This window comes from Lepidochelys olivacea (assembly GCF_965140295.1).
Source record: "Lepidochelys olivacea isolate rLepOli2 genome assembly, chromosome: 13".
Taxonomy (NCBI): domain Eukaryota; kingdom Metazoa; phylum Chordata; order Testudines; family Cheloniidae; genus Lepidochelys; species Lepidochelys olivacea.
Genome location: NC_140423.1, coordinates 19270223 through 19294307, shown reverse-complemented (window position 1 = coordinate 19294307; position 24085 = coordinate 19270223). Strand labels below are relative to the sequence as shown.

The window sequence follows — 24085 nt, the reverse complement described above, 5'->3', positions numbered from 1 at the left end:
CTATTCGACATTGGTGAGGCCTCATCTGGAGTACTGTGTCCAGTTTTGGGCCCCACACTACAAGAAGGATGTGGATAAATTGGAGAGAGTCCAGCGAAGGACAACAAAAATGATTAGGGGTCTGGAACACATGACTTATGAGGAGAGGCTGAGGGAGCTGGGATTGTTTAGCCTGCAGAAGAGAAGAATGAGGGGGGATTTGATAGCTGCTTTCAACTACCTGAAAGGGGGTTCCAAAGAGGATGGCTCTAGACTGTTCTCAATGGTAGCAGATGACAGAACGAGGAGTAATGGTCTCAAGTTGCAGTGGGGGAGGTTTAGATTGGATATTAGGAAAAACTTTTTCACTAAGAGGGTGGTGAAACACTGGAATGCGTTACCTAGGGAGGTGGTAGAATCTCCTTCCTTAGAGGTTTTTAAGGTCAGGCTTGACAAAGCCCTGGCTGGGATGATTTAACTGGGAATTGGTCCTGCTTTGAGCAGGGGGTTGGACTAGATGACCTTCTGGGGTCCCTTCCAACCCTGATATTCTATGATTCTATGAGTCTCATCACCATTGCATCTGGATGTGTTTTATTTGCGCCATTACTTTGCTATGTATCACCCACCCTTTCCCTTTTTGCCCCAGGACATATTTGCAAATCAAATGCTCCACCTCACCAGGTTTGTCCGGTGAAATGTCTTATTCAATAGCTCACGGCTCCCAACCGGTATCGAGGTTAACCGTGGCTCACAGGAATCTATTCTGATCCGCATGGCAGGCGGAGGAGCCAGGATGAAGGGGAGTGTTGAGAGAGGGTAACATTCCAATGCCCTTTCACCTCCATAATGAAACATATTCTATTAAAAAGGGCATTCCAATATATATTAAACTCCAGCTAACAGGCCTGCTTTTGTCCCCATCGAAGTCAATGGAAATTTAGTCACAGAGCTCACTGGGAACAGGACTGTCCCCAGATTGTGCAATCTATTGCACTATGTGAGCTACCTGGATTTTCTTCATTTTCTCTGTTGAGAGCTTTAGATGCTTCTTTCTCTCCAAAGAGGCTCTTCAGAATCGCATTTGCGATTGGAAGCATCATAGCGGTGGAGGCTGTATTGCTTAACCACATGGACAGGAAAGAAGTTGTCAACATCATTCCTAAGATCAGCCTGGAAGGCAGAAAAATTAAGTTTAACAATCTGTGTTTTGCAAGGTCAATTTTAGATTCCAGCAGAGAAAATCCCATGCCACAGTCTCATAACATTAACAAGAACAAAGCTGGCTATGGTTATCCTATAATATGCCAGAGCATGTATTACAGGGTTAAGTGCTAATAGGACAAGGCTGAAGTAGTTACAGTTCTCCTCTGCTTCATTACAAGCCAACAAAGGAATGAAAACAACCTGAGCTTAATGAAATCAGCAAGCTCTGAAAAAGGTGTGTGTGTGTGTGTGAAGACAACAGGGGTGTGTGCAATGCTCTTACTAGTGTGCACTATTCACTATTTGTGGTACTGTTTTCTTGGCCAATCTGCAGCTCAGCTCACGTGTTGAAATCACCAGAGCGTGAGCCTGGGGAATTAGGGCACGAAGCAATCACCATTGGTCTGTAGGTTACCTTGCAGGCTTGACTCCCACTAGCATGAGAACCTTCAGGGCAATCCTGCGGTGCAGGTTCCACTCTTCGATGGCCGACGCCATGATTAAACCACTGAGAAAGAGGAAGTTGGTGTCTAAAAAATACTGTGGGCAAACTTTGTTCGAAGGGAGAATCCCCAGAAATGGAAACAAGGTGATTGGCAGCAGAGCAGTCACAGCCAGAGGCAGGGCTTCTGTGCACCAGTACACGGCCATCACGAGGATCACATAGAGGCATTTTCCCTCCTGAAAAGGCAAAAGGAAATGGAGAGAGAGAAGCTGACGGCTCTGGAGTTACAAACAAGCCTTCGCACATTGGTACACTTACCATGAACAAGTAAAATGCAGCCACTTACCACCAGTGTGCAGGGGTAGGGAGAGCATAGGAGGGTCTCACCCCTCATCTATGTAGAATTTTCCCCAGATCATTCCATTGGGGCAGGATTAAAATCATAGAAATGCAGGGCTGGAAGGGACCTCAAAATGTCATCTAGTCCAGGGCTGATCATACCTAAAACATCCCTGACACATGCTGCTTCAACCTGTTCTTAAAACTTTCAATAACAGGGATTCCACAACCACCCTTGGAAGTCTAGTCCAGTATGTCACTATCCTTATAATTAGAGAGTTTTTCCTAATGTCTACCCTAAATCTCCCTTGCTGCAGATTAAGCCCATTACTTCCTGTCCTACCTCCAGTGGAGAGCAATTGCTCTCCATCCTCATTATAACAGCCATTAATATATCTGAAGACTATTATCAGGTCCACCTCAGTCTTCTGTTCTCAAGACTAAGCAAGCCCAGTGTTTTTTTTAACCTTTTCTCATAAGTCAAGTTTTCTAAACCTTTTAGCATTTTTGTTGCTCTTCTCTGGACTCTGTCCAAATTGTCTAGATCTTTCTTAAAATGCAGCACCCAAAAACGGACACAGTACTCCAGCTGAGGCCTCACCAGTGCCAAGCGAGCAAAACAATTACCTCCTTTGCCTGGCATACAACATTTCTACACATACATGCAGGAATATTTGCCTTTTCACAACTACATCACATTGTTGGCTCATGTTCAATTTGTGATCCACTGTATCCCCCAAATCCTTTTCTAAAGTACTACGACGTAGCCAGTTATTTCCCATTTTGTAGTTGTGCTTTGATTTTTCCTTCCCAAGTGCACTTTGCACATCTTTACTGAATTTCATTTTGTAGATTTCAGACCAATTCTCCAATTTATCAAGGTAATTTTTAATTCTAATTCTGTCCTCCAAAAGTGTGCAACCCCTCCCAGTTTGGTGTCATCTGCAAATTTTATAAGCATGCCCTCCACTTCATTATCCAAGTCATTAATGAAAATATTGAACAACACTTGATCCAGCACTGACCCTTGTATAACCCCACTAGATAAATCCTCCAAGTTTGACAGTGAATCCTTGATACCTGCTTTTTGAGTATGGTCTTTCAACAAGTTGTGCACACACCTTACAGTAATTTCATCTAGATCACATTTCCCTAGTTTTCCTTCTGTGGAATGAAGGGAGGGTTCAGGACCTAGAACCTAAGGACTCCTTAATATCCATGCACATCTCAGGGGCTTTGCCATGGGCATTGGGATATGTGTATGGAGGCTCTGTGCCTCCACATTAGGGGTGGGTACATCTCCCTTGTCACCGAGAGGAAAGTCAGTTGTCTTCATGCACTATTTTTTCCTCCCATTCCTTACGCCTACGGATCTGCACAGGGATGGGAGCAGGAGGAGCAAAACCTGGCTGGAATGGGAAGGGAAATGTGCATTGATCCTTCCAGACACCAGCAACAATAAATCCTCCAGGGACTGCATTAACTTTTGCACTGAGACCCCTCTATGCCCTTGAGAGTGATTGTGGGGAGAGCCGGCAATAAAGGAAACAGAGAAATGATCCACTTGACTAATTATGTTGTTAATCTTCTGCCTACAATGCTGCTCAGATGAGATGAAGGTTGCTAACACCCTGGGTTTTCCAACAGAGTTTACAGACTGTAATGCAAATATTTTTTTGCCCTCAGTCCAAGTTCCAGAAACTTTGCAAGATCAAATGACCTTTTTTCCCTATTGCCCAATCCTCTTCAGCTTCCAGAAAGGAAAGTTTCACCAAAATGAATTTCAACTCAGGTGTCATGTTCTGTCTCTTGTACCAGTGATTTAAGCTGTTTGTCAGCATCCCAGTGCAAGAGCTCCATCAACGAAGCTCTCAACTGATCAGGTTAGATAAAAGCACAATTCAGAGGGCTAGTTGTAAAGACAAGAGTTTTTATTTTCCAAAAAGAACACTGACAATTTCTACATATGAATTAAGCAATTCAACTCAATGGGATACAACTTGTAGTCTAATAATTTACTTGCAGTGCAGAATCAAAAGCCAAGGTTTACAGACACAACCAGGCGTGAAGAATTGTACCATCATTCTGAAGTGTCTCGTTGCAATTTTGTGGTGTCATCTATTAATCAATAACAAAAATAGCCAATGTGGTATTTTTGACAGAACTGTCATTTTCTTGATGTAACTTAGTTCAGAACAAAAAGTGGTTGGACCCCAACCAAAGAAAAGTTTTCATTTAAAACAAGGAGTGTATCTTCAACAGCACCCACCCAAATTTTGATTAGGAGTAAGGATCCCCAAGAACAACACCCACAGCCTCTAAAAGTCCTTAATGAAACTGAACATTTTGAATGATCAAAGCACTCTGCAAATGTTAATGAACTAGTGCTCCCAGCCCCTGGGAGGTTGGTTAGTAAGCATTAAGGGAGTTAGGTGTCTACATTCAACTGATGTTTGCCTGCCATCGTAGCCAGTGTTCTTTGGCCAGGGTAACTGCTTTGCTAGTTGGTGGGGTGGTCAGGTCCCCCACATCCAATGCATATACTGTCTGTGCAGCATGCATCACCCAGGGAATATGTAGCAATGTGTTCCTTCTGCCCATCATACTATATCCCACTCTGCAGAGCCGTTGCATACCAGCACCACTCTGCTTCCCCCCGCCCTCCCATGCAGCGTAGGGATTTGGGGAATAAATAAGTCTCTAGCTCAATTAAAGTTCAGATAATTTTTGGTAGCAAATGCAAACTTTCAAGTGGGTCTTGTGATTGGGTTAATTTTTAACCATTTAATGATTGCTAGGGAAGTCTTGGGCAACCCTGCACTGCCCCGGAGCTGCTTCCAGTTTTACCAGAGACAAAACTGGCTCGTTAGAGAATGGCCTCTGCTCCACTGTGCCCAAGAAATACCTTTGTTCCACTGACGAATCCGGGATTTTTCATACTATGGTACCTACTGCGAACTCTGCAATGGCAGAGGAAGCCAAGCCTCACCTAGCAAGTGTTACTGCAGAAGACAGACTTCCACTGCCTGGCAGCTTGAAGGAGGGGACAGGAACAACCCATCAGAAGGCATGAGCTGACATCTTGGAGGGACTTCAGGGACTTGGAGGGACAGTGTTATGGGAGCTATTGGAAGACTTTCTTGGTCAGACAAAATTTGCTGGGCAATGCACATTCATCAGCCCATTGGCTGCTTAAGCCCTCCCTGCCATTTGTCACAGGCTAGGGAGAAGAATCAGTAAGGCTAACAGTTTGCAACCACTTCTATACACACATATTGATACCTTAAGCTCTTGTACCTGCTACTGGTACTCAGAACTCCCTTTCTCTGCCTCCACAATGAGGAACCATGCTGCGGCTTGGTGATAGTCACAGTCCCCTGGCAGAATTTGGATAGCATCAAAGGGCCTCTCCAAATTACAACAGCCTCCTTGGGCTGCCATGCTGTGTACTACAGCCCCACAACCAATACACCCCTGAGGCCCTCAGCCACACACACCTATGCCAGGAAAGCCAAGGTGGGAGAGGACCTTACTCAGTTCTTGTGACAGGGGATTCCTCCCCGGGCCAGAACCTTTAGATCGCCATTCAACACTCTGGCCCTTCTGCCCAGTGTAAAGGGGTCATAGCAGAGGTGAGGATTTCACCTTTGATCACCATTATCTGGCACACAAATACCTATCAACCTCCAGGTTGCTTGCAAACTGTTCACAATTTGACATTCATATTGTTTTGATTGGTCACATGGTCTAATCACGGAGTGGGTGACCACAAGCAGGTTTCCACTCAGAATACTCGCTTCTTGCAATTATTCTGTAAATCATCATGTAAAACATGCCTTGTCTGCAAACATTCTGGCTAGCAAACAGAGGTTAAATGACTTACCCAAGGTCACGCTGCAAATCAATGGCAGAGCTTGGATCCCAATTCTGTGTTCTCACCGGCTAGACTACACTCCCTTCCCAGAAGCAGAGATAGAACCCAGAAGCCCTAACTCCCAGGCCCCCACTCTAAGCAATAGATATCACTGCTTTTCATTCTGCACATGCCTTCTCACCAGTGCACCATACCCCATTCTTGCAATCACTTCCTCTCGCAACCTTGATGCTGCTAGCCCACTGGGCTCTATGGACACCACCCATCATCTCCAGTCAGCCTCAGACACCCACTATTACTACATAGTTTGAAAGTAGTTCCTGCTCATTGCTTTTAAATGTGAGAGCTGTAACCTTTTCCTGGGAGCCGTTAAGTTTCCTTACTCCAGGCAGGAGATATCCATTGCTTCCAAGCCTGCCAGCTCCTATATCTTGCTTCTGAGTTAGTTCTAAGTTGACCTGTGTTCATTAAGGGATTGAACCTGTGTTTTTAGACAGCATTGGGCATTAAACACTTGATTAGAGCCCCTGGTAGCAGGCCTGGCTACAGCAGATGCTGCCAAGCCAGGGGACTGTAGACCCTGAGTTCATTAGAAGCAGTTGTAACAAGCACTTTGCACAGCTCATTAAAAGTGCCCCCTATGCCCAAAGTTCACAACTCCCCCTCCAGTTCTTGGGTTAGATATTCAAGAATTTCAGCAGCAGCCAGAGAGGTGGGGGTGACCCGAGGGGCCTTGGTGCAAAGTGTGGTAAGGGAGATGCAGTTCCTCAGGAAACCTTGCATTGTGGCTGACAAGGTTCCTTCCCCACTCTGAACTCTAGGATACAGATGTGGGGACCCACATGAAAGACCTCCTAAGCTTATTCTTACCAGCTTAGGTTAAAAACTTCCCCAAGGTACAAACTTTGCCTTGTCCTTGAACAGTATGCTGCCACCAAGAAGCGTTTTAAACAAAGAACAGGGAAAGAGACCACTTGGAGAAGACTTCCCCCAAAATATCTCCCTCACCCCTACACACCCCCTTTCTGGAGGAGGCTTGAGAATAATATCCTAACCAATTTGTTACAAAATCATCAAAGACCCAAACCCCTGGATCTTGGAACAATGGAAAAAATCAGTCAGGTTCTTAAAAGAAGGATTTTATTAAAAAAAAGAAAGGTAAAAATCATCTCTGTAAAATCAGGACGGAAAATACTTTACAGGGTATTCAGACTTAAAACACAGAGGATCCCACTCTGGGCAAAACCTTAAAGTTACAGAAAACAGGAATAAACCTCCCTCTTAACACAGGGAAAATTCAGATAAAACAAAAGATAAACTAATCTGCCTTGCCTGGCTTACCTATACTGGTTGCAATATTGACTTGGATTAGGATGGGTTGGAGGAGATGGATTTCTGTCTGGCCTCTCTCAGTCCCAAGAGAGAACCACCACATAAACAAAGAGCACAACAAAAGCCTCCCCCAAGACTTGAAAGTATGTTGTCCCCTTATTGGTCCTTTGGGTCAGGTGCCAGCTGGGTTAGCTGAGCTTCTTAACTCTTTACAGGTAACAGGATGTTGCCTCTGGCCAGGAGAGATTTTATAGCACTGTATACAGAAAGGTGGTCGCTCTTCCCTTTATATTTATGACAGTGGCACTTAATGCATAGTCTGACACATTGCCCTTTCATTGTTTCAGCTCCCACTGAGGGAGCACGTGCTGGAATCCAGCCAAACCTGCCTCTGAGGTAGGACTTTCTCTGTCCCACCTGTGAGAGAGGCAGGTGGAAGTACAGATGATGCCAGTTTCCCCAGGGACTCCTCCGTCAAGGATGTGACTCCCTCAGAGAGCATTGACAAATGCAGGAGGTGCCATTCAAATGTCAGCATGCCAGGATCCTGCAGTCTGTCTGCCAATGTATGTACTCGCACAGCCCTCTTTATGTGGTATCTCTGCTTACAACCGGAGCTGTCGCTGCACTGCAGGGGGCTAATGGTGAAGTTTTCTTAACAGCGTCCCCTCAGTATGGATGGAGGGGTGGGAGATGAGCAGCAATGGAAGGGCCCCAACTTGACTGGTGGACTTTCAATCCTCTGACACCCAAAGCTATCAAAAATCGGAGAAACACCCTGTGCCACTGTTCATAAGGAAACTCCTAGCCAGGTGAATGTCACCTGGGTGCACACTCGGATCATGTCCACTGAAAGGTTCACTGAGGAGTTCAAATCTTTTCAGGGAGCCTTGGCCCACTTAGGATTTTCCTCGTGTTAAGTTTGTGGTTTCTTGCAGTTCCAGTGCAAGTCCGGATGAATCTTTGCCCTTTGACCCACAATGCAGAGGGGGTCATCCATCCCTTGTGAATGGAAATTGGGTCAGCTGGTTTGGCTTTCCAGGGGATCTGTCATTTACATTAATTGGCCTTCACAATTCCAGTGGAGCTTTTACGGAGTAGAGTTAAAAAACCCTGAAGACCTTGAATAACTCAACCCCACCTCCCACACCCAGCCCCCATAGTGCTCATAGTGCTCAGTGCTTAGGCCAAACTGAGACCTAAGATAACGGTTCTGTTTAAATGCTGTACATTAGGCCCCACATCTCCAGTCCCCTTTAAAAGATATTAAGAAGTGTATTGTGTTATGGCCAAAATCCAGCCTCTCCTTCATGGCTGTGGAGGGCCCTTTGGCAGCAGAACTGGTGTGGTTCCAGTACATAAGGTAGGGGTGGATGTGGGGGCCACCTGTGACATTAGGATCTGGGCCTTTAAGGGCTGAGCTTCCAAGGCAGAGAGTCTGTGAGGGGTGCTGTGAAGCTGCTTAGCTAGTTGGAACAGGACACAGAATAAAGCACATTAAGCACCGAGTGATCACTGAACACTACAATGCACAGCTGGACCAATACCCACCAGATCTAACTTCCACTGACTGTTAATACCCCCCTCGAGGCAATTACACTGGCATAGCTCACCAGAGCACAGTGAACTCTGCCCTCCACCCAACTCTGTCGTGCTCCCTCCTGCCTAAGGGTGTGGGGAATGGGCTGCATAGAGCTAGCTACTGTGGCTTCTTATTACCAAGGGATTCCTCTACAATCAGGGCTTGCCTTAGGGCAACTTTCCAACTGCTTTATGCTGCTCAAAGCTTCCAGGACGGGGGGCTGAGGTACTGGCCCAGGGTGTTCATCATATATATTTATCAGGGTTTAGCTACTATGCCAACAGATAGATTATATATTAAATCAATGCATGGACTTGCACCTGATCTAGCTTTATTACCTTCACTGAGGGCCTGGATCATAAGAAGCTGGTTTGAGAGACCCCCAAATCAATGAGGTTTCTAGCAGCTGTCCGTTCTAAGTCAGCCATTTAACTTCAGCCAGGCAGTTAATGGCATATGTTCCACAGCCATCACACGTTCCTTTTACAAGCCACTATGCCATCTGCTACGCCACCACATGGGCTCCCCTCACCTGCTGAGACTGCCTGTTCAAGCCTCTTGGTGAACATTGTTATATATGTAACCGGTGTCCTTCATTTCCCAGCCTGCTGCTGAGGCTGTGCAGGACAGGTTAAACACAGTTCCAGACCTCAGAATTTAATCCCACGTGGATACCTAAGTAAGGTTCTTTGCTTGCTCAAGAAAAAGGAGTCAATTTATATTTTGACACCCGAGGTTTTACCTCGAATGTGAACAAATGACACTCTGCAAGAGTGACTTCCAGCTGTAGACTCATCCATACTCTAAACTTAAGGAGGACGGCATGGTTCAGATAGTGAAATTGCCGCTCAGATTTGTTTTAAACATGCAGGGCCAAATTCTGCCCTGATTTATAGTCACTACACCAGGAATTTGGCTTTAAAGTAATACAGATAGTAATGGCAGTGAAGCAGCAATTTTTAAAATTGAGACTGAATTTAGAGCTCATGAAAATTAAAGATTAATTGCTAACATAGCTCAGTCAGACACGGTGAAAGTTTGCCACATGCAACTCTGCCAACGCCTCTGTAACCTGACCTGCAGCCGCTACTGCTATTCCAGTCCTTGGCTCTCCGCACTGTACCCCACAATGTGCCGAAACACTGATCTGCAGCACCCCCCGCACACAATGCCCAGTTCTGAGCTGCAATCCCCTCCACTCTTCTAAATATTGGGTCTTTCTAGAGCAAAAAAGTGCAAATCATGCTGAACTGTGTGGACGTGCACATGAGGAGTGAGCTACCAGTATATTAGAACTGCTGAGTCTGGGCTTCCAAGGGCTGGTCTATACTACAAAGTTAGGTCGACATAAGGCAGCTTATGACAAGAAAGCCCTGCTCCCTCAGAGAGCTGGGCAGGTGGACCCTGCTCCCAGCTGGGAACCAGGGTGAGAAGCCCAGGGGACTTTGGACTCGGATCCCAGCTGGGAGCCAGGACAAGAAGCTGGGGTGACTTCCTCCCCACACCTGGCAGGGAAGGGGCAGGCAGGAAGCCCTGGGCAACTTCCCCTCTCCCGGTGGGGAACAGGGAGCAGAATGGGAGGTAGCCCACCAGGACCCCAGGAGCCTGTGGGGCAGCCAGGGTCCTGGCAGGGAGCTGCCAGTAGAGCTGAGAGACCAGGCTCTCAGCTCCCCACACTGTCCCTCTTAGGTCAATGGAAGTGCTCCTGGTGAGGACATGCACTACCGACTCAAGGAGAGTAGTGTAGACAGGCACTACTGCAGTAATTACTGTGGTGGCTGCAAGGTGACCTAAGTTTGTAGTGTAGACATACCCCAAGACAAGAGTCTGCATTTAACACACAGCATGCTTCTTCTACCACAGATTGTATGCCTGGACCTACATCAGTGTCAGCTTCAAAAGGGAAACCATTAAAAGTTTTAGTCACTTGTTCAGCCACAGAAAATGAATGCACAAGCTAATATAATGAGCTATTTACAAGTCTGCAGAAGGAATTAGATACCTGTTATGTAATCTTATTTCTGCCCTTTGAAACAATCAAAAGATTTCATGTGCACTTAGTAAGACATCATCCAAAACAACAGTTATGCAAAATGGAAACTATGGATTTTAATTCCATAAAGGAATTCTCACTGCTACTGTGTGGTGACATCAACTAAAACAATGTTCCTGCCTCTTCTTCTTCTTTCTTTTTTATTTCAGGGATTCATGTTGTGACTTTGGATGTGTAGGTTTTATCTGACTAGAGCCATGCACAAAGTCAGTAGACTACACAGGTGTCCCCAACACAGCTCTGCGAATGCACGTGAATCATGACCTGCTATAGCCATGGTTGTTCCAGTCCAGAGCTTCTCTTGAGAAGAGACTGCCAAACATACTGAACTGTGCCCAATTTTTGCTGACAGGAACAAATTCATTTTCAAGTGGATCTGAGTCATGATGTGAATTCAAGGGTGAAATCCTGGCCCCATTTAAGTCAGTGGCAAAAAACTTCCCAATCATTGGGGTGAAATACCCCAAGTCTCCTGAGAGGAAATACAAGTCATTCTAGACATCTAGCCAAACTCTGTGTGATTTGTAAAAATCCTGTATTTCCCCAAGAAGGTTTTCAGCATTCACTGTAAAGACATGTCACTTGCTCTGCTGTCTAACACACAGTCCCCAAGCCCAAATCCTAAACTAAAAACAGCTTGTACAAAATAATCCAAATATTCACTCAAGAAGCTTCGTCAGTCATGATAACAAAGGTTGCCTGTTTACAAGCACATCCCACACCTGCAAAATGCCATATTTCGCAACACTGCTTGTAAGAGGGAATGATAACAAGCCATTGAAACCATGTAATACTCACTGGGCATATTGTGGTCCATGCATCACTTTATTGAGAATCCAGCCACAATGCTAACACCAAACCTGCAACTTTTGGCTCTCCTGAGAAAGCTGTTCTTGGGTGTAGATCTTGGGATTGCCTTACAGTTGGGGAGGCAGTGTACCTAGTAGATAGAACACTATGCTGGGACTCTGGAATCCTGGGTTAGTAGCTCTACTGGCCTGCTGGGTAACCTTGGCCATGTCACTTCATCTCTCTGTACCTAAGTTTCCCTTTGAGATCTACTGATGAAAAACATTCTAAGTACTCAGTATCCTAGGAAGGTTGAAAGAGTAGAATCCCATACTAGTTAGTGCCAGATCTTAGCATATTCCACTTAATTGTAGCCAGTTCTGAGACCCTTCTTGCTTAGTTCTGCATTAGTCAATATTCCCACCACCCTGGGTTGGATTGGTTTGTTTGGAGCTATCGCTGCCCTCTCCCCGCCCCACCAAATCTCTAGGCACTTTCACAAATATATAAATACACATCACAGTTAACATCACTGTATCTGCATCCTACAACAAAGCAGCTTTTCACCAAGACATCAAAAGAGTTAAACTAAGCACAGGCCCTGCCCCTGAACTCACTTCCACCCCAAGTCCCCCAGAGTAAAAAATGATGGACTTCCAGTGTCCCGACAGGGACCGCTCCTCAGAAAACGCCTTCCTGGCAGTTAAACCAAGCAGGAATCTAGCTCAAGAAACTACGCTATCCACAGCTGTGGTAGCACAACAGGGGAAGAGAGCCAGAGTAGCCACGGCCCAAACCAGTTAGGGATAAAACCACGCAGGGTAATGGCTAAGCAGCCAGCGCAGCTCACAGTCATAGGCTCACAGTCATCCGGCCTTATTTTCACCCTCAGGCCAGACTCTGCTCACCGTGCCAGGGGCTTAATGCCATGCTGTAGAGTCTGACCCGTAGTGTACTCTGGCGGGTATGGACCATAGATCTAATTCCCTCTGCCTTCTCTCTTTCCCCCTGTGAGATGTGTGGCCCCATCTGTGCAGGGGGCCCTGTGCAGTGCAGTTTTCCCAGGCTCAGGAATCCAATGCCATTCTACCCTCTATGGAGCTGGAGGCACCGTTTCCATCAGGTATTTATCATTTATCAAGCAAACACTGAGGATCGGGTGGGGAAAGCTGGGGTGGGAAGGTTCATGAGGTCTCCTGACTTGAAATGCTCCTTCAGGGCATAGTGTGGCTGGTTCCCTTGTCTTCTTCTGGTGGGTGAGGGAAAGCTCTCCCCAGGCAGTCAGCAGGGAGGGCAGGCTGTCCGGGGAGGGGATTCAGACCCGCATGGAAGCCAGCCCCAGTGTCGCCAATGACTTGACTGGAAAGGGTCTGGAAAACACGCTCATGTACCAGGTGCGGCGAGTGCCGACGGGCTGGAGGGGGGCACTTGGAGCCGGGCACGGGCGCAGCCTTTCCGCAGTGCCCTGGCCGGGCGCAGAGCGGGGAAGGGAGCGCAGGAGCGGGGCACACATCGCACGTGGAGCCGGGGCTGGCTGTGGGTCCCCGCTGCCGGGCGCCCCGTGCCAGCGAAACGCGGCTCTGAGAAGCCGGCGCTTGGCGCCGAGAGACCCGGCGGAAAGTTCTAAGAGTTGGACACCAGCTCGCTGGCTGCGGTCCCTGCTGCATCCAAAGGCGCCAAGGCCGGGCTCCGCCGGGACCGCGAGACAGCCCCGGCCCGAGGGAGGCCCCAGGGGCAGACGAGGCGCTGGGCCGGTGGCGGATCGGTTCCAGCTGGGGCGCTCCAGGGCGGGAGCACCTGGCCCAGAGCAGGCAGGGCAGCGGGGAGTGGCTAGGGGGCAGGTAGGTGACTTGCCCTGCGAAAGGGGACAGAAGAGATGTGGGGAGGGAGCATGGCAGGCAGGGCAGGGGCTCCCCTCGGGGCAGCGAGCACGGCGGGCGGGGCTCCCTGGGATGGAGGGAGGGGGGTTGCTAGGGGGCCAGGTCTGGAGGTGTCTCTTGGAGACAAGCAGGGGAATCGGGATTCCCTGGGGGCAGGCGGGAGGGATCCCCTGTGGGGCTCCAAGGGCGGGGGGGCAAGAGAAGGGGTTACCTTGGGGGGCAGGCTGATGATGATGGGCAGCAGCACCAGCGGGGTGCAGAGTAACACCAGGAACCGGCGGATACTCCACACTTTCTTCACTAGGGCTCCGATCGCTGCCATAGCCCGACAGACACCCAGCTGGACCCGAGTGCGCCCGGGCGCAGGGGCCGCCGCTTTATCCCGGGGGGAGGAGAGTTACTCCGGGGGGAGGAAGGGAGGGCTCTTACCTGGGGGCGGCACAGAGCACGGGGCCACTGCTGCTGGCCTTCAGCCCCCTCCCTCGGACACCCCGCCCCTCTACCCGGGGCACACACACACCCCGGCTCCGGACACCCCTCCCCTGCCCCCCACGTCCGGACATACACACACACACACGCACCCGCATGACAACCCCATTCCTTCCACCCCCGGTCCCGCATCCAGCCCCATCCCGCCTTGTCCAGGCTCCGGCCACCCCACCCGCAGGCCCCCCGCACGCTGCCCCGGGAGCTGGAGTCCAGAGGCCGGCGCGGGTCCCCGGCAGAGGACACCTGTCTGTTGCCTGGAGGAGAGGGAGCTGTTTGATACAGAGAACAGCTTCCCCTCCCCAAGCTGAAGGGCGCATGAAGTGCAAAGCAACCCCACGGAGCTGGTGAGCGGTGAACTCCGGCGAACTAGGCTGCGCGATCTTGTCCAGTCTGGCTAGATACCACCGTGATGGGCGCCTTAGAAATCCCTAACCGCCCCAAGGCTGGGGACAGGGCGGGGGCAAGGAAGAGGGGTTTTGCACCCAGGTCTCTCAGAAGCCATCGCTCAGTATCCTGGGGGCACGACCCATCCCTTGTGGGTCCCACAGCCAGCTCCCACGGGTTGCTGGCACGCCAGTCTTGGAGCGCTCCCTAAGCTGGCCAGCCAGAGTTGGCGGAAGAAGAGCTGGCCTGCTAGCGGAGGGTGCAGAAATAGGGTCCCTACCAGCTCTCCCTAGCCTCCACCCTTCTGCAGGAAGCGCGGTCCTTGCTGCTGCCCATGCCTCATGGGACTCGCTGCTGCTCATCATTCCCCCCCCCCCCCCCTTTGGCTTGAATGTCAGGGAAGTGCAACCCCCTCTCTTGAGCCTGCTCGGATGATGCTGCTTCCTGCCGTCATGGCGGCTTCCCCCCTTCATGGGTCTCCGCCCAGCAGATGGTAGGTCATGCGGGAATGTGCTGCCTGGAGTCAGAAGCACGAGGGGCCATTGGCTGCATGTGTTCTGGGTATGAATTAGGCTCCCTGAGTGCCATAGGGGTGGAGACAGCTCCGCATTAATCACTGGTGCCACCAACTCCTTTCTACAGCCAACAGGGAGCTATCCTGAAGTGTTTTCTCAGTTATCAAACACCAGATCCCTCTCTTCAAAGCCTCATCACTGAAAAGCGCCTGATTGCATCTATGACAGGGCTACTCAGAGTGAATCCAGCTGTAAACTAATCACACTTGCTTCACAAGTAGTACACTAGCCATGATGATGTAGGGCCTGGGCCTGCCTTTCTGCAGCCACTTCCCTCGTTTTACAACGTGGAGCTGGCAGTCCCAAGTTATTCTGCCAGTTGGCATTGCTGTAAGTGAGGAGAAATAGGGACAGTTGCTGTATTGGGGGGCTTATATGCAACATCCAAGTTAAACAGTTCAGAGTTTAATAATAATAAATAATATAGTAATATGAGCTCAAGGCCAAGTCATTTAAACATTACAGAGAAGCTGGCAGCCCCTGCCATAGTGTTTCCTTTCAGTCATTTTAGAAGTGTGTTGTCCTTGGAGCAAATTTACTCCTGGTTCAACAGGACTGAAACCAGTAGTTACACCAGGGATGATTCTGGGCTGGCCCTAGTGTTTAGTGAGCACAAGCAGTGTATGTTTTGTTATCCTTGGGTATCTAATATGAAGAAACACTGTGTTTGTGATGCTGCAGTTGGTCGCCTTTAGAAGGACGGTAATGGCAGATTCTCCCCTAAATGTAATGTAAGCCTTTTACAGGGAATACCAAGGCCCAGTATGAGAATGAGTTTCAACAAATGGTCCAGAGACCATGAAGTACAGGGCCAAATTAACCTTTTGTGGTCCTGGCCCCAAACATATTTGTGGGCCCCCATGGGGACAATGGGGCATGGCATGGCAGGGGCGGCCCCGCTTCACCCAGCCCACGGCGAGGGCACTATTTACAAACCAGCAGTTGCCCCACGCATAATGGCCCGCCCAGCTCTGTGCTGCCTGCCTGCCAGCCAGCCAGCCCCTTCCCTCGGGGGTGGACCCATGCCATGTCACACAGCCCCCCTGCCCAACACCAGAACACCCCCACGATTCCCTATGGCCAGAGCCCGCTCCCTCCCCTCCCCTGACCCACTATGCCCAGCACCTCCCCAGACCCTGCCACAAATGCACAACACAACACCACCCCTGCCCAGCACCCCACACAGAACCCCGTTCCCTAGTGCCCCAACACACAGAGATCTACCCTGCCCCCTCACAGCCCAGCACCCCCCACTGGCCCTCCAGAGACCCACTGCCCCACACCCTGCCACCCAGCCCACTCACCGGCCCTGCTGGGATATGACTGTGTCTGCCAGGATGAGCTACCAGGGCAGGTACCAGGGTGGGGAATCGCTCCAGCCCTTTGAGAGTGGTGAGATCAGCCAGGCCAGGGCCTGCCCCACCCAGGCTCCGTCAGGACCCACTTGCCTGGAGGGACCCAGCCAAGCACCCCACACTGTCTTCCACCACAACTGGCCAGGCTTCTGCATCAGTCCCAGGTGGATCAGCTCTAGGAAGACAGGCAGGGCCCCACAGGTGGTGGGAAGGAGAGACTGCCTGGAGCCGGAGGTGCACTGGGGTCTGGCCAGGGGGCAGAGAGAAGCAGGCGGGTTGAGGCCACGGGGTGGAGAGGAGCCATCGGCTGACCGGCAGGTTAGCTGAGAGAGCAAGTGGTGGGTGGGGTTGGGGGAAGCCAGCGGGCTGGCGGGGTCTCAGGGCATAATGCAAGCAGAGCAGGCCAGGGCCCCTTCTGAGCATGGGCCCGGCTCCATGGCACCACTGTAAACCTAGCACAAATGAAGTAGTGGGATACACAGTGCACCCGAGACTCCAAGGCTCTCATTTTCATTTTGTGATAGTTTAGTCTAGTCTCGATTCTCAATTGCCTTGCACCTTATATCATCATTGACGCTTGTGCAAAAATGATAAGCATTCCCATAGGTGTGTGTGGAGTAATCTGATTTGGGAGATCTCACCTGCTTACATAGTTGCAAGGGAGAAGGCATTGGAAAATAAGGCCCTTATTTTTAAAAGATAGAGGTTTTGCCAGACTAAGAAATCTAAAGCAAAGCTTCAGTATAGAAATCAATTCAAAAAATGTCATGTAACTTTAAATTTTGCACAGTTAAGCTACAAAAGGCAGGAAATGTAAAGTTAAGATTCCATCAGAAACATTAACTGTGTAACCTTCATTATTATTTAACATTTATATTACAGTAACACCCAGAGAGGCTTCAGCTGGGATCAAGGCCTAATTGCACAAGCAAATGCATTCTCTGCCGTGAAGTCTTAGAATTAGGTTTTTGCAGTTAATGTCTAGAGCTTTTTAAAGAAAAAGTGGGAGAGGAAGGGGAAGGGTAGAGGGAAATAAAAAATCCAGGGCTCCTCAGTTTGCGATGTTTACAAGATGTGGGAGGGCTGCATTTCAAAGGGCATCTGCAAAAGCTCTCGTTGGCCGCAGGTGTGGTAGGTATGATTGTATAGTTATAGGTGTAGCCATTGCACTATGCTTTGAAAATCTGGCCCCATGAATGAAATTTACATTTCAATCCAGATATCTATGGAATAAAATTCCAGACCTAGGGTCATAACCACCTCATCTTTCCCACACTGCTAAATAGGAGGAGATCCCCAGCTAGATGGAATAGGAGACCCCGTGTGAAAAGGGTTGAGACCCACTGGTCTATAGGATTACAATCCAGAAGTGAATATATAGGCAAAGTTCTCACTGAGATCAGTGGAGTTTTGCCTGAGAAAGGATGTCAGGATATGGTCCAATAGCGGAAGGTAATGCTGCAGATCTGCTTAGCTTAGATTCTTGCTTTCTTTGTGCTCCCCATTCCCCGTTACATCTTCCTCCATAATTTAGAGCATATTTTATTTAGATATTGTTCAGACACATACATGGGACAAAAGTGAAAAATTCTACGTTCTGGATTGCAGAATCACAGAATACAACTCAGCGTAATGACAGCCAACAGCTCCAAATCTATTGTCCCCAGAACTCAGACACCAGCCAGCACAGCTGTGAAATAGCTGTCAGTGGAAGGAGCATGTTTCCAGAGATGACTTCTCCAGTAACAAGGTAACTAAAAGGTTCTTATAAATAACTAGAAGTTATTCCTTCTCACAGTAGAATGCAGGTCAAACCTGACTCAGATAAAACAAATGGAATGGGCAGACTGGGCTGGTTGAGAGAGGTAAGGCTTTTCCCACTACATGTTCCCGTCTCCACTAGAAGGGCACTGAGATTAGGAAGAGCCCAGACAAAGGAAAGAAGATGGAAGAGAGCCACACACATCATGTTGATTGATCTCCTTTCACAGTAACTAAGAATTAAAGAAACCAATTGACGACTTTGTTAGCGAGTTACACTTAATCAGCTGATTAAGGGATACAGAGTGACCTGCAAACAAATCAACCCAATCTATGGGGTTGAACAGACATTGTTCATATGAGCAGTGTCACTGTCTCGTTAAGATTACTTGGTTAATTAACATTTATTTACTTTTGTCTATTTATTTAAAGTGTAAAATGTGCTTAACGCTCCAGGTGCTAGTACAAGGCAGTTTAAAAATACACACACACAAAGTAAAAACTTATTTTCCACTGAACGCATCCAATGAAGTGAGCTGTAGCTCACGAAAGCTTATGCTCAAATAAATTGGTTAGTCTCTAAGGTGCCACAAGTACTCCTTTTCTTTTTACAAATACAGACTAACACAGCTGCTACTCTGAAACCTGTCAAAGTAAAAACTGACTCGCTGTCAACATATAACAATCACTGAACTCCCTTCCCCAGCAACACAAGCCCATCTTCCTGCCATCGCCACTCAGCCCTAGTCACTCCCCCCTCAGAAAAAGCCTAGGAGAATAGAGATTTCTTGCAACATGCTTTAAAGACCAGCACATCTGGGTTTCTTCAGACCACAGGGGCCAATTTATTCCAGAGCTGAATGGCCTCCGCTGAAAAAACCCTATCCCAAGCCCCATACAAACATATCTGGTGACGATAGGCTTCTGAATCCTAATTGGTATCAAGTGTAGAGCTGTCTCCAAAGTAAGGAAAAGACCAAAATCATACCAATACCCTACAGCATCTTCAGCTGCAACAGACTCCAAAGCAATTTGCAGATGGGGAGCCCACCTTTCAAACTTGGGCACCCAGTTGTCAATCTGAGCACCCGAATGCACAGTTAGTGCCCTCACTTAGGTGACAAGTATGAAAACTGGACCCTGTGTGTATGGGGATCATTTAGCCCACCACTGAAAAGCAGCTGCCTCTGGGATGGAAATGCAGCACTCATGCTGCACCAGTAACACACTGCCATCATATTTATAGAAGTTGAAGAGTAACTAATGCAATTGAAAGTCCAGGGGCAAGTGTAGTAAAGAAGGTAAAGCTGGAATTTGGTCAGGATACCCCAGTTAATACCCCTACTCTTGTGGGAACCTTTCATGACTACAGTTGGCACATCTTATCCAAAAGACGGTGTATCCAGCAAAAGAGCAAGCACCTTGCTGAGGCATTGGTTCAGTAATGACAGAGGAAAGAGTAACTATTGAATCACCAGCACTCTCTGCAGTACAGCACCTCCTAGCACCATGCTGAGGCAGCGGCAGAGTATTAAGTAATAAGGGTGCCAACCAGGCCTGAGTTAACTAACATGCACTCAGGGCGTTTGCACAGGGCGCCCATCTCACGAGCAAGCTCGACCACCAGATTTGGGTGGGTAGCATTGTGACGACGGGCCAAACCTGAGAGGTGCGGCGACCAGACACATGAGATGACAACGCCACTCACTCTAATTTAGCCTGGCTGTCCCCACCACGGGCCAAATTTGAATGAGTGGCGTTGTGACCTGGCAATACCACCCACGCAAATTTGGTCCTTGCAGTGAGAGTGCAGGGCAGGTGAGGGGAGCAACAAGAGCCACAGCCGGGATCGTGAGGAGCTGCCCTTGCCCCGAACTGGAGCAAGCACGGAGCCAGGTGGTGCGGTGGGCAGGAAGGTTCATGGGGTGGTGGTGGATGAGGGGCGGGGACCTCAGTTGTTGGTGGACTAAGGGTTGGTGGGGAGTGTTGCAGGGTGAGGGGTTGGGGGCACTGGGGGATGTTAGGAGGTGGTGGGGTGAGTTGTGGGGGGAATGGAGGATTTTGGACGGTGGTGCGGCTGGGGGCTGGGATGTTGAGGTGAGTGGGGCATGTTGGGGGCTCTGCCAGTGGGGCTGAGATGCCGGGGGCTGAGGTGAGCAGGATGTATGTCAGGGCTTCTGGGATGTGTAGGGGATGTCAGGATAAGTGGGGGCAGGCAGAGGGCTGTGGGGGTATATGTGGGAGGGGCATTCAGGGGTCTGTGGGGGGGGGGTGGGCTGGGGTGCTGTGCAGCTCCTGTTCATGCTCTGCAGGGCTGGTAGCAGCTGGAGTGCAGCGAGAGTGGGGTTGTAATGCCACTCAGGTTTGGCCCAGCTGCCCTGCCGTGGTAACGAGGAAGGTGGGGGCAGCCCAATTTGCACAGGACACCAACGTTCTTTCACCCAGCGCTAGTATCAGTCGGTTCGCCATTATCACTTCCTGGGATTTCCTAGCAGAACTAACCCAACTCTTTTTAACTTGAGGGCCAGCAGTATCATATCTAACAAGACGTGTATTAGTTGTATACAACTCTATTGCAAATCTAGCAACAACAAAAAACAGTGGTTGCCCATATCTTTTTAAATGCAGCCAAATCTAAAGTGTCCTTTTTCACAGCATACCAGCTTTAGTGGTCTTTTTAAAATCACAGGACTACGCTGCTATTTGCCTGAAGTGGGTATGTGCTTGTTTGTGTTGGTTTCTGTTTTGTTTTCCAGGGGACCACTGTGTTATTCTAATTTTACACTAGTGCAGCTCTGCTGCTAATGGCATTACACCAAGACAGTAAAATGGGTGTAAGGCGGGGTGACCCTACTTCTTTTCCATCTCTATTCTCAGAAAAGGGACACAGGCATCTTCTCTCTCCTCAAGATCTTCCACACTGCAGAGTACCTTGCTTCATGCCATTTGTTATCAGAGGGAGTTAGCAGGTCATGCATTTCAAAATAAAATCTTAAATGTTAAGGCCAGAAGGGACAACTAGATTATCTTGTCTGGCCTCCTGCATAACACAGAGAATTTCAGCCTGTTACCCCTGTACTGAGTCCAACAACTACATTAAATACATCTCAAATACAAAGGGGGAAAAGGTGCTTACATCTGACGTGCTAAAAAACACTGAAAATCCACATGCTTAAATATTTGTTCAAATGCTCAGTCTGGAATCCAGTATCATATTTCTTCCCCGTACACAGAAATCAAACACAAACACACATTATGGAGAAGCCAAAAATGACAACGCAGGGAGTTGCTTTTCCAACTCCACTTGACAACAACACAGGGTTTTTTAAAAGAATTTTGACAAGTTCTCTACACTGCTAGGAGGAAACCAATGTAAAGGTAAGAGCTAATCACAGCAGACCCAAGACAAAGGACAACCGTCAGTTCCAGACTTTCTCAAAGTTTGCAGGTGCTCAGCTCAAGAGTTTTGGTCCAGGCCCTCTGCAATATTCTGCTTTGTATCATTCTAATTTTAGCAAGACTAAAGACATTTCCCCACTTTGCACACAGATGCTGAGCAAGCAAAAACTAACACGTGAATGTGGCCCAGATACATTAATCCAAGCAAAGGCTAAGCCTGTTAGGAAAAGATGCTTTATAAACAGGTCATAGAGGAAGTACAGAAAATGCCCACACCAGAATTATAACTCCAAATGACTGGCTTTTCACACCTGACCTCAAAAACCCCTGCAAAATAAATTCCCGATCAGCACAGGCAGGATAGCTCTTTTCCTCTTTATCAAACAGCAAAAAAAGACAGGATAAAGGGCAAGGAGAGGATTATTTTATTGAACGAACAAAGTAAAATCCAACATGGACATTCAAAAAATTGATGATAAACTACAGTCCTTCAAATTTTAATGTAGGGTGACCAGACAGCAAATGTGAAAAATTGGGACGGGGGTAGGGGGGACGGTAATAGGAGCCTATATAAGAAAAAGACCCAAAAATTGGGACTGTCCTTATAAAATCAGGACATCTGGTCACCCTATTATAATGTTACAGAAGAATTCTGAAAATATCCTGGATAGACCGCATAACCAACCAAAAAAGTATTAGAGATGATTGGAACTCAGCCACTGGAACTGGGGGGAGGGCCAAGGAACCATGCCTCCCCACTTTTTAACAAAAGAAATGTATACACTGTGCAAAAAAAAAATGACTGTACTCCTAGAGACCAAGAAGCACTAGGAGATCAGATGCATTCCTAGATATCCACTGCAATCCTAGATAATCGTGTGAGCAACACTGCATTAAGTATACAGTTTTTGCTTAATAGATCCTGTATTGCTTCTATCTGCTACAACCTGTTCATGGTGCTTGTTAGGTTTTCTAAAAATATAAAAGATATTTTTATTTTATTTTATTTTTTATAAAACATAGAAAAAAATCATGTTATATGGTACCTCTTCTATGGGGACATGTTCACCTTCCTTCAAAGTTGTTTGTTGTTATTATTATTAATTTTGCTGATGCCTTATTCTAAGGAGATTTACAATGGAGTGTTATAATTGTTAAAATATACATTATATATAAAGAAGGACAATTTGATTGTCATGTTACAGAATTGCAAGTTACAGTTCAATAGTAAAAAAACAATAATAATGAAGTATTAACAGTGGAGTATATGCAATAAAATGATAAATGCAAGTGAAGTACAATACACGAAGTGCAAAAATAAAATGCAATCCTGATGTTTAGAATTAAAGTTGTCTTATTTTTGTTTGTTTGTTCATACTATAATTATGCCTTAAACATTATAATCTGGCTACATTTTGTATTCTGGGTATTTCTATTACCGTTGTACTCTGTGGGATATTTAAGCAGCACTTTAATTCCCCCGCCACTCTGGCCTTGTCCTCCCCGCAACCTTCTACAAAGGTTCCGATGCCCTTGAACTCAGTCAATGCAGTGTAGTATCCTGGGTGGACCAAAAGGACTGTTCATCCACAAAGAGATAAGCAGAGGATCGTACAGAATGGGCTACCATAAGTGCAAACCTTCAGGAATGGAAATGCCACATAAGAAGAAAAAAGTAAAATCGGCCACAGCCTCAGAGAATCCCAGGGGCAGAAGATACAGACGACAGTTCAAACTTTATAATCAAATTGAGGAACAGATCAAAGGGGGAAAAGATGGGAGGATAAAGTCAAGTGCGGGCTGGACTTTCTCTCTGTTTTGTTGCTGTGTCTGGAGTACAGCGAATGGAACAACCAGTCTGAATAAAACCAGAGAGTGAGCAGAAAAGACAAGCAGCATAATAACCTGATCTCACTTTGCACTTCTACAGCACCTCTGACTGACTAGCTCAAAGTGCATTATGGATGTTGATGAATTCAGCCCCACAATGTACTAGGAGATATAGAATTATTATTAGGCAAACAAGCCCTTTCCCCTTCACAGCCAATTAGCCATCAGGGGAATTAGCGATACTAGATAGGTCATTCCCAATGTGTCAGGAAAGTCATAGTTTCTAACAGAGTCAAATGAGTAGCAAGAAAGTACAAAACAGATTCCAAAGAAGAAAACCATCCCCTGGCTAATAAGAACCATAAATCACTGGCCTGGTGGAAAAGAGGTGGAGTATATAGCGACAGAGCTTGTTGGTACAGTACGTTTTAGAGACTGGTTTGCATCTTTTCTGAGCAGATCCTGGTCCATGTGATATAGTTTCTCCCTCCTCTCCAATAGCACTTTATAGCTTCAGAATACTATGCAAATAATAACAAATCAATTAATCACCCTATCAACCCTTTGAGGTGGATAAATGGATATTATTATTATCATCATCATCCCCAGTTTTCAAATGGGGAAACTGATATAAGTTAAATGACTTGCTCAAGGCCACCCAAAGAACCAGTGGCAGAGCTAGAATTCAGGATGTTCCTAGCTCCCAGCCCCCTGCTCAGTCCATGCTGGCATACATAACTCCTTTCCTGCTTATTTCCTCCTAGTGATACTGTGTGGTTCTCCATTTAAGTAAAGAATTGGTTGGAAGAGAAA

The 24085-nt window shown here is 47.6% G+C and overlaps 1 protein-coding gene and 1 long non-coding RNA gene across 4 annotated transcripts in view; one reads left to right on the top strand and one right to left on the bottom strand.

Moving 5' to 3' along the window:
- SLC13A3 (solute carrier family 13 member 3) overlaps nt 1-13854 on the bottom strand; it is a 42205-nt gene extending 28351 nt beyond the window's left edge. For 2 of the 3 annotated variants that reach the window (XM_084645902.1, XM_084645903.1), the window contains exons 1-3: nt 13691-13854; nt 1601-1866; nt 989-1152 (exon numbers count right to left, since the gene is read on the bottom strand). In XM_084645902.1, coding sequence (XP_084502028.1) covers nt 989-1152; nt 1601-1866; nt 13691-13801 — 541 coding nt within the window. In that variant the 5' untranslated portion in view covers nt 13802-13854. Of the gene's footprint in view, nt 1-988; nt 1153-1600; nt 1867-7184; nt 7281-13690 lie in introns of those variants that run through there. The other variant, XM_084645904.1, reaches the window with a different exon arrangement.
- Nucleotides 12283-24085, top strand: part of LOC311529724 — a 21061-nt gene continuing 9258 nt past the window's right edge. Inside the window, exons 1-2 of the long non-coding RNA XR_014713867.1 lie at nt 12283-12722; nt 17891-18032. This is a non-coding gene — a long non-coding RNA (uncharacterized lncRNA). The remainder of the gene's footprint in view (nt 12723-17890; nt 18033-24085) is intronic.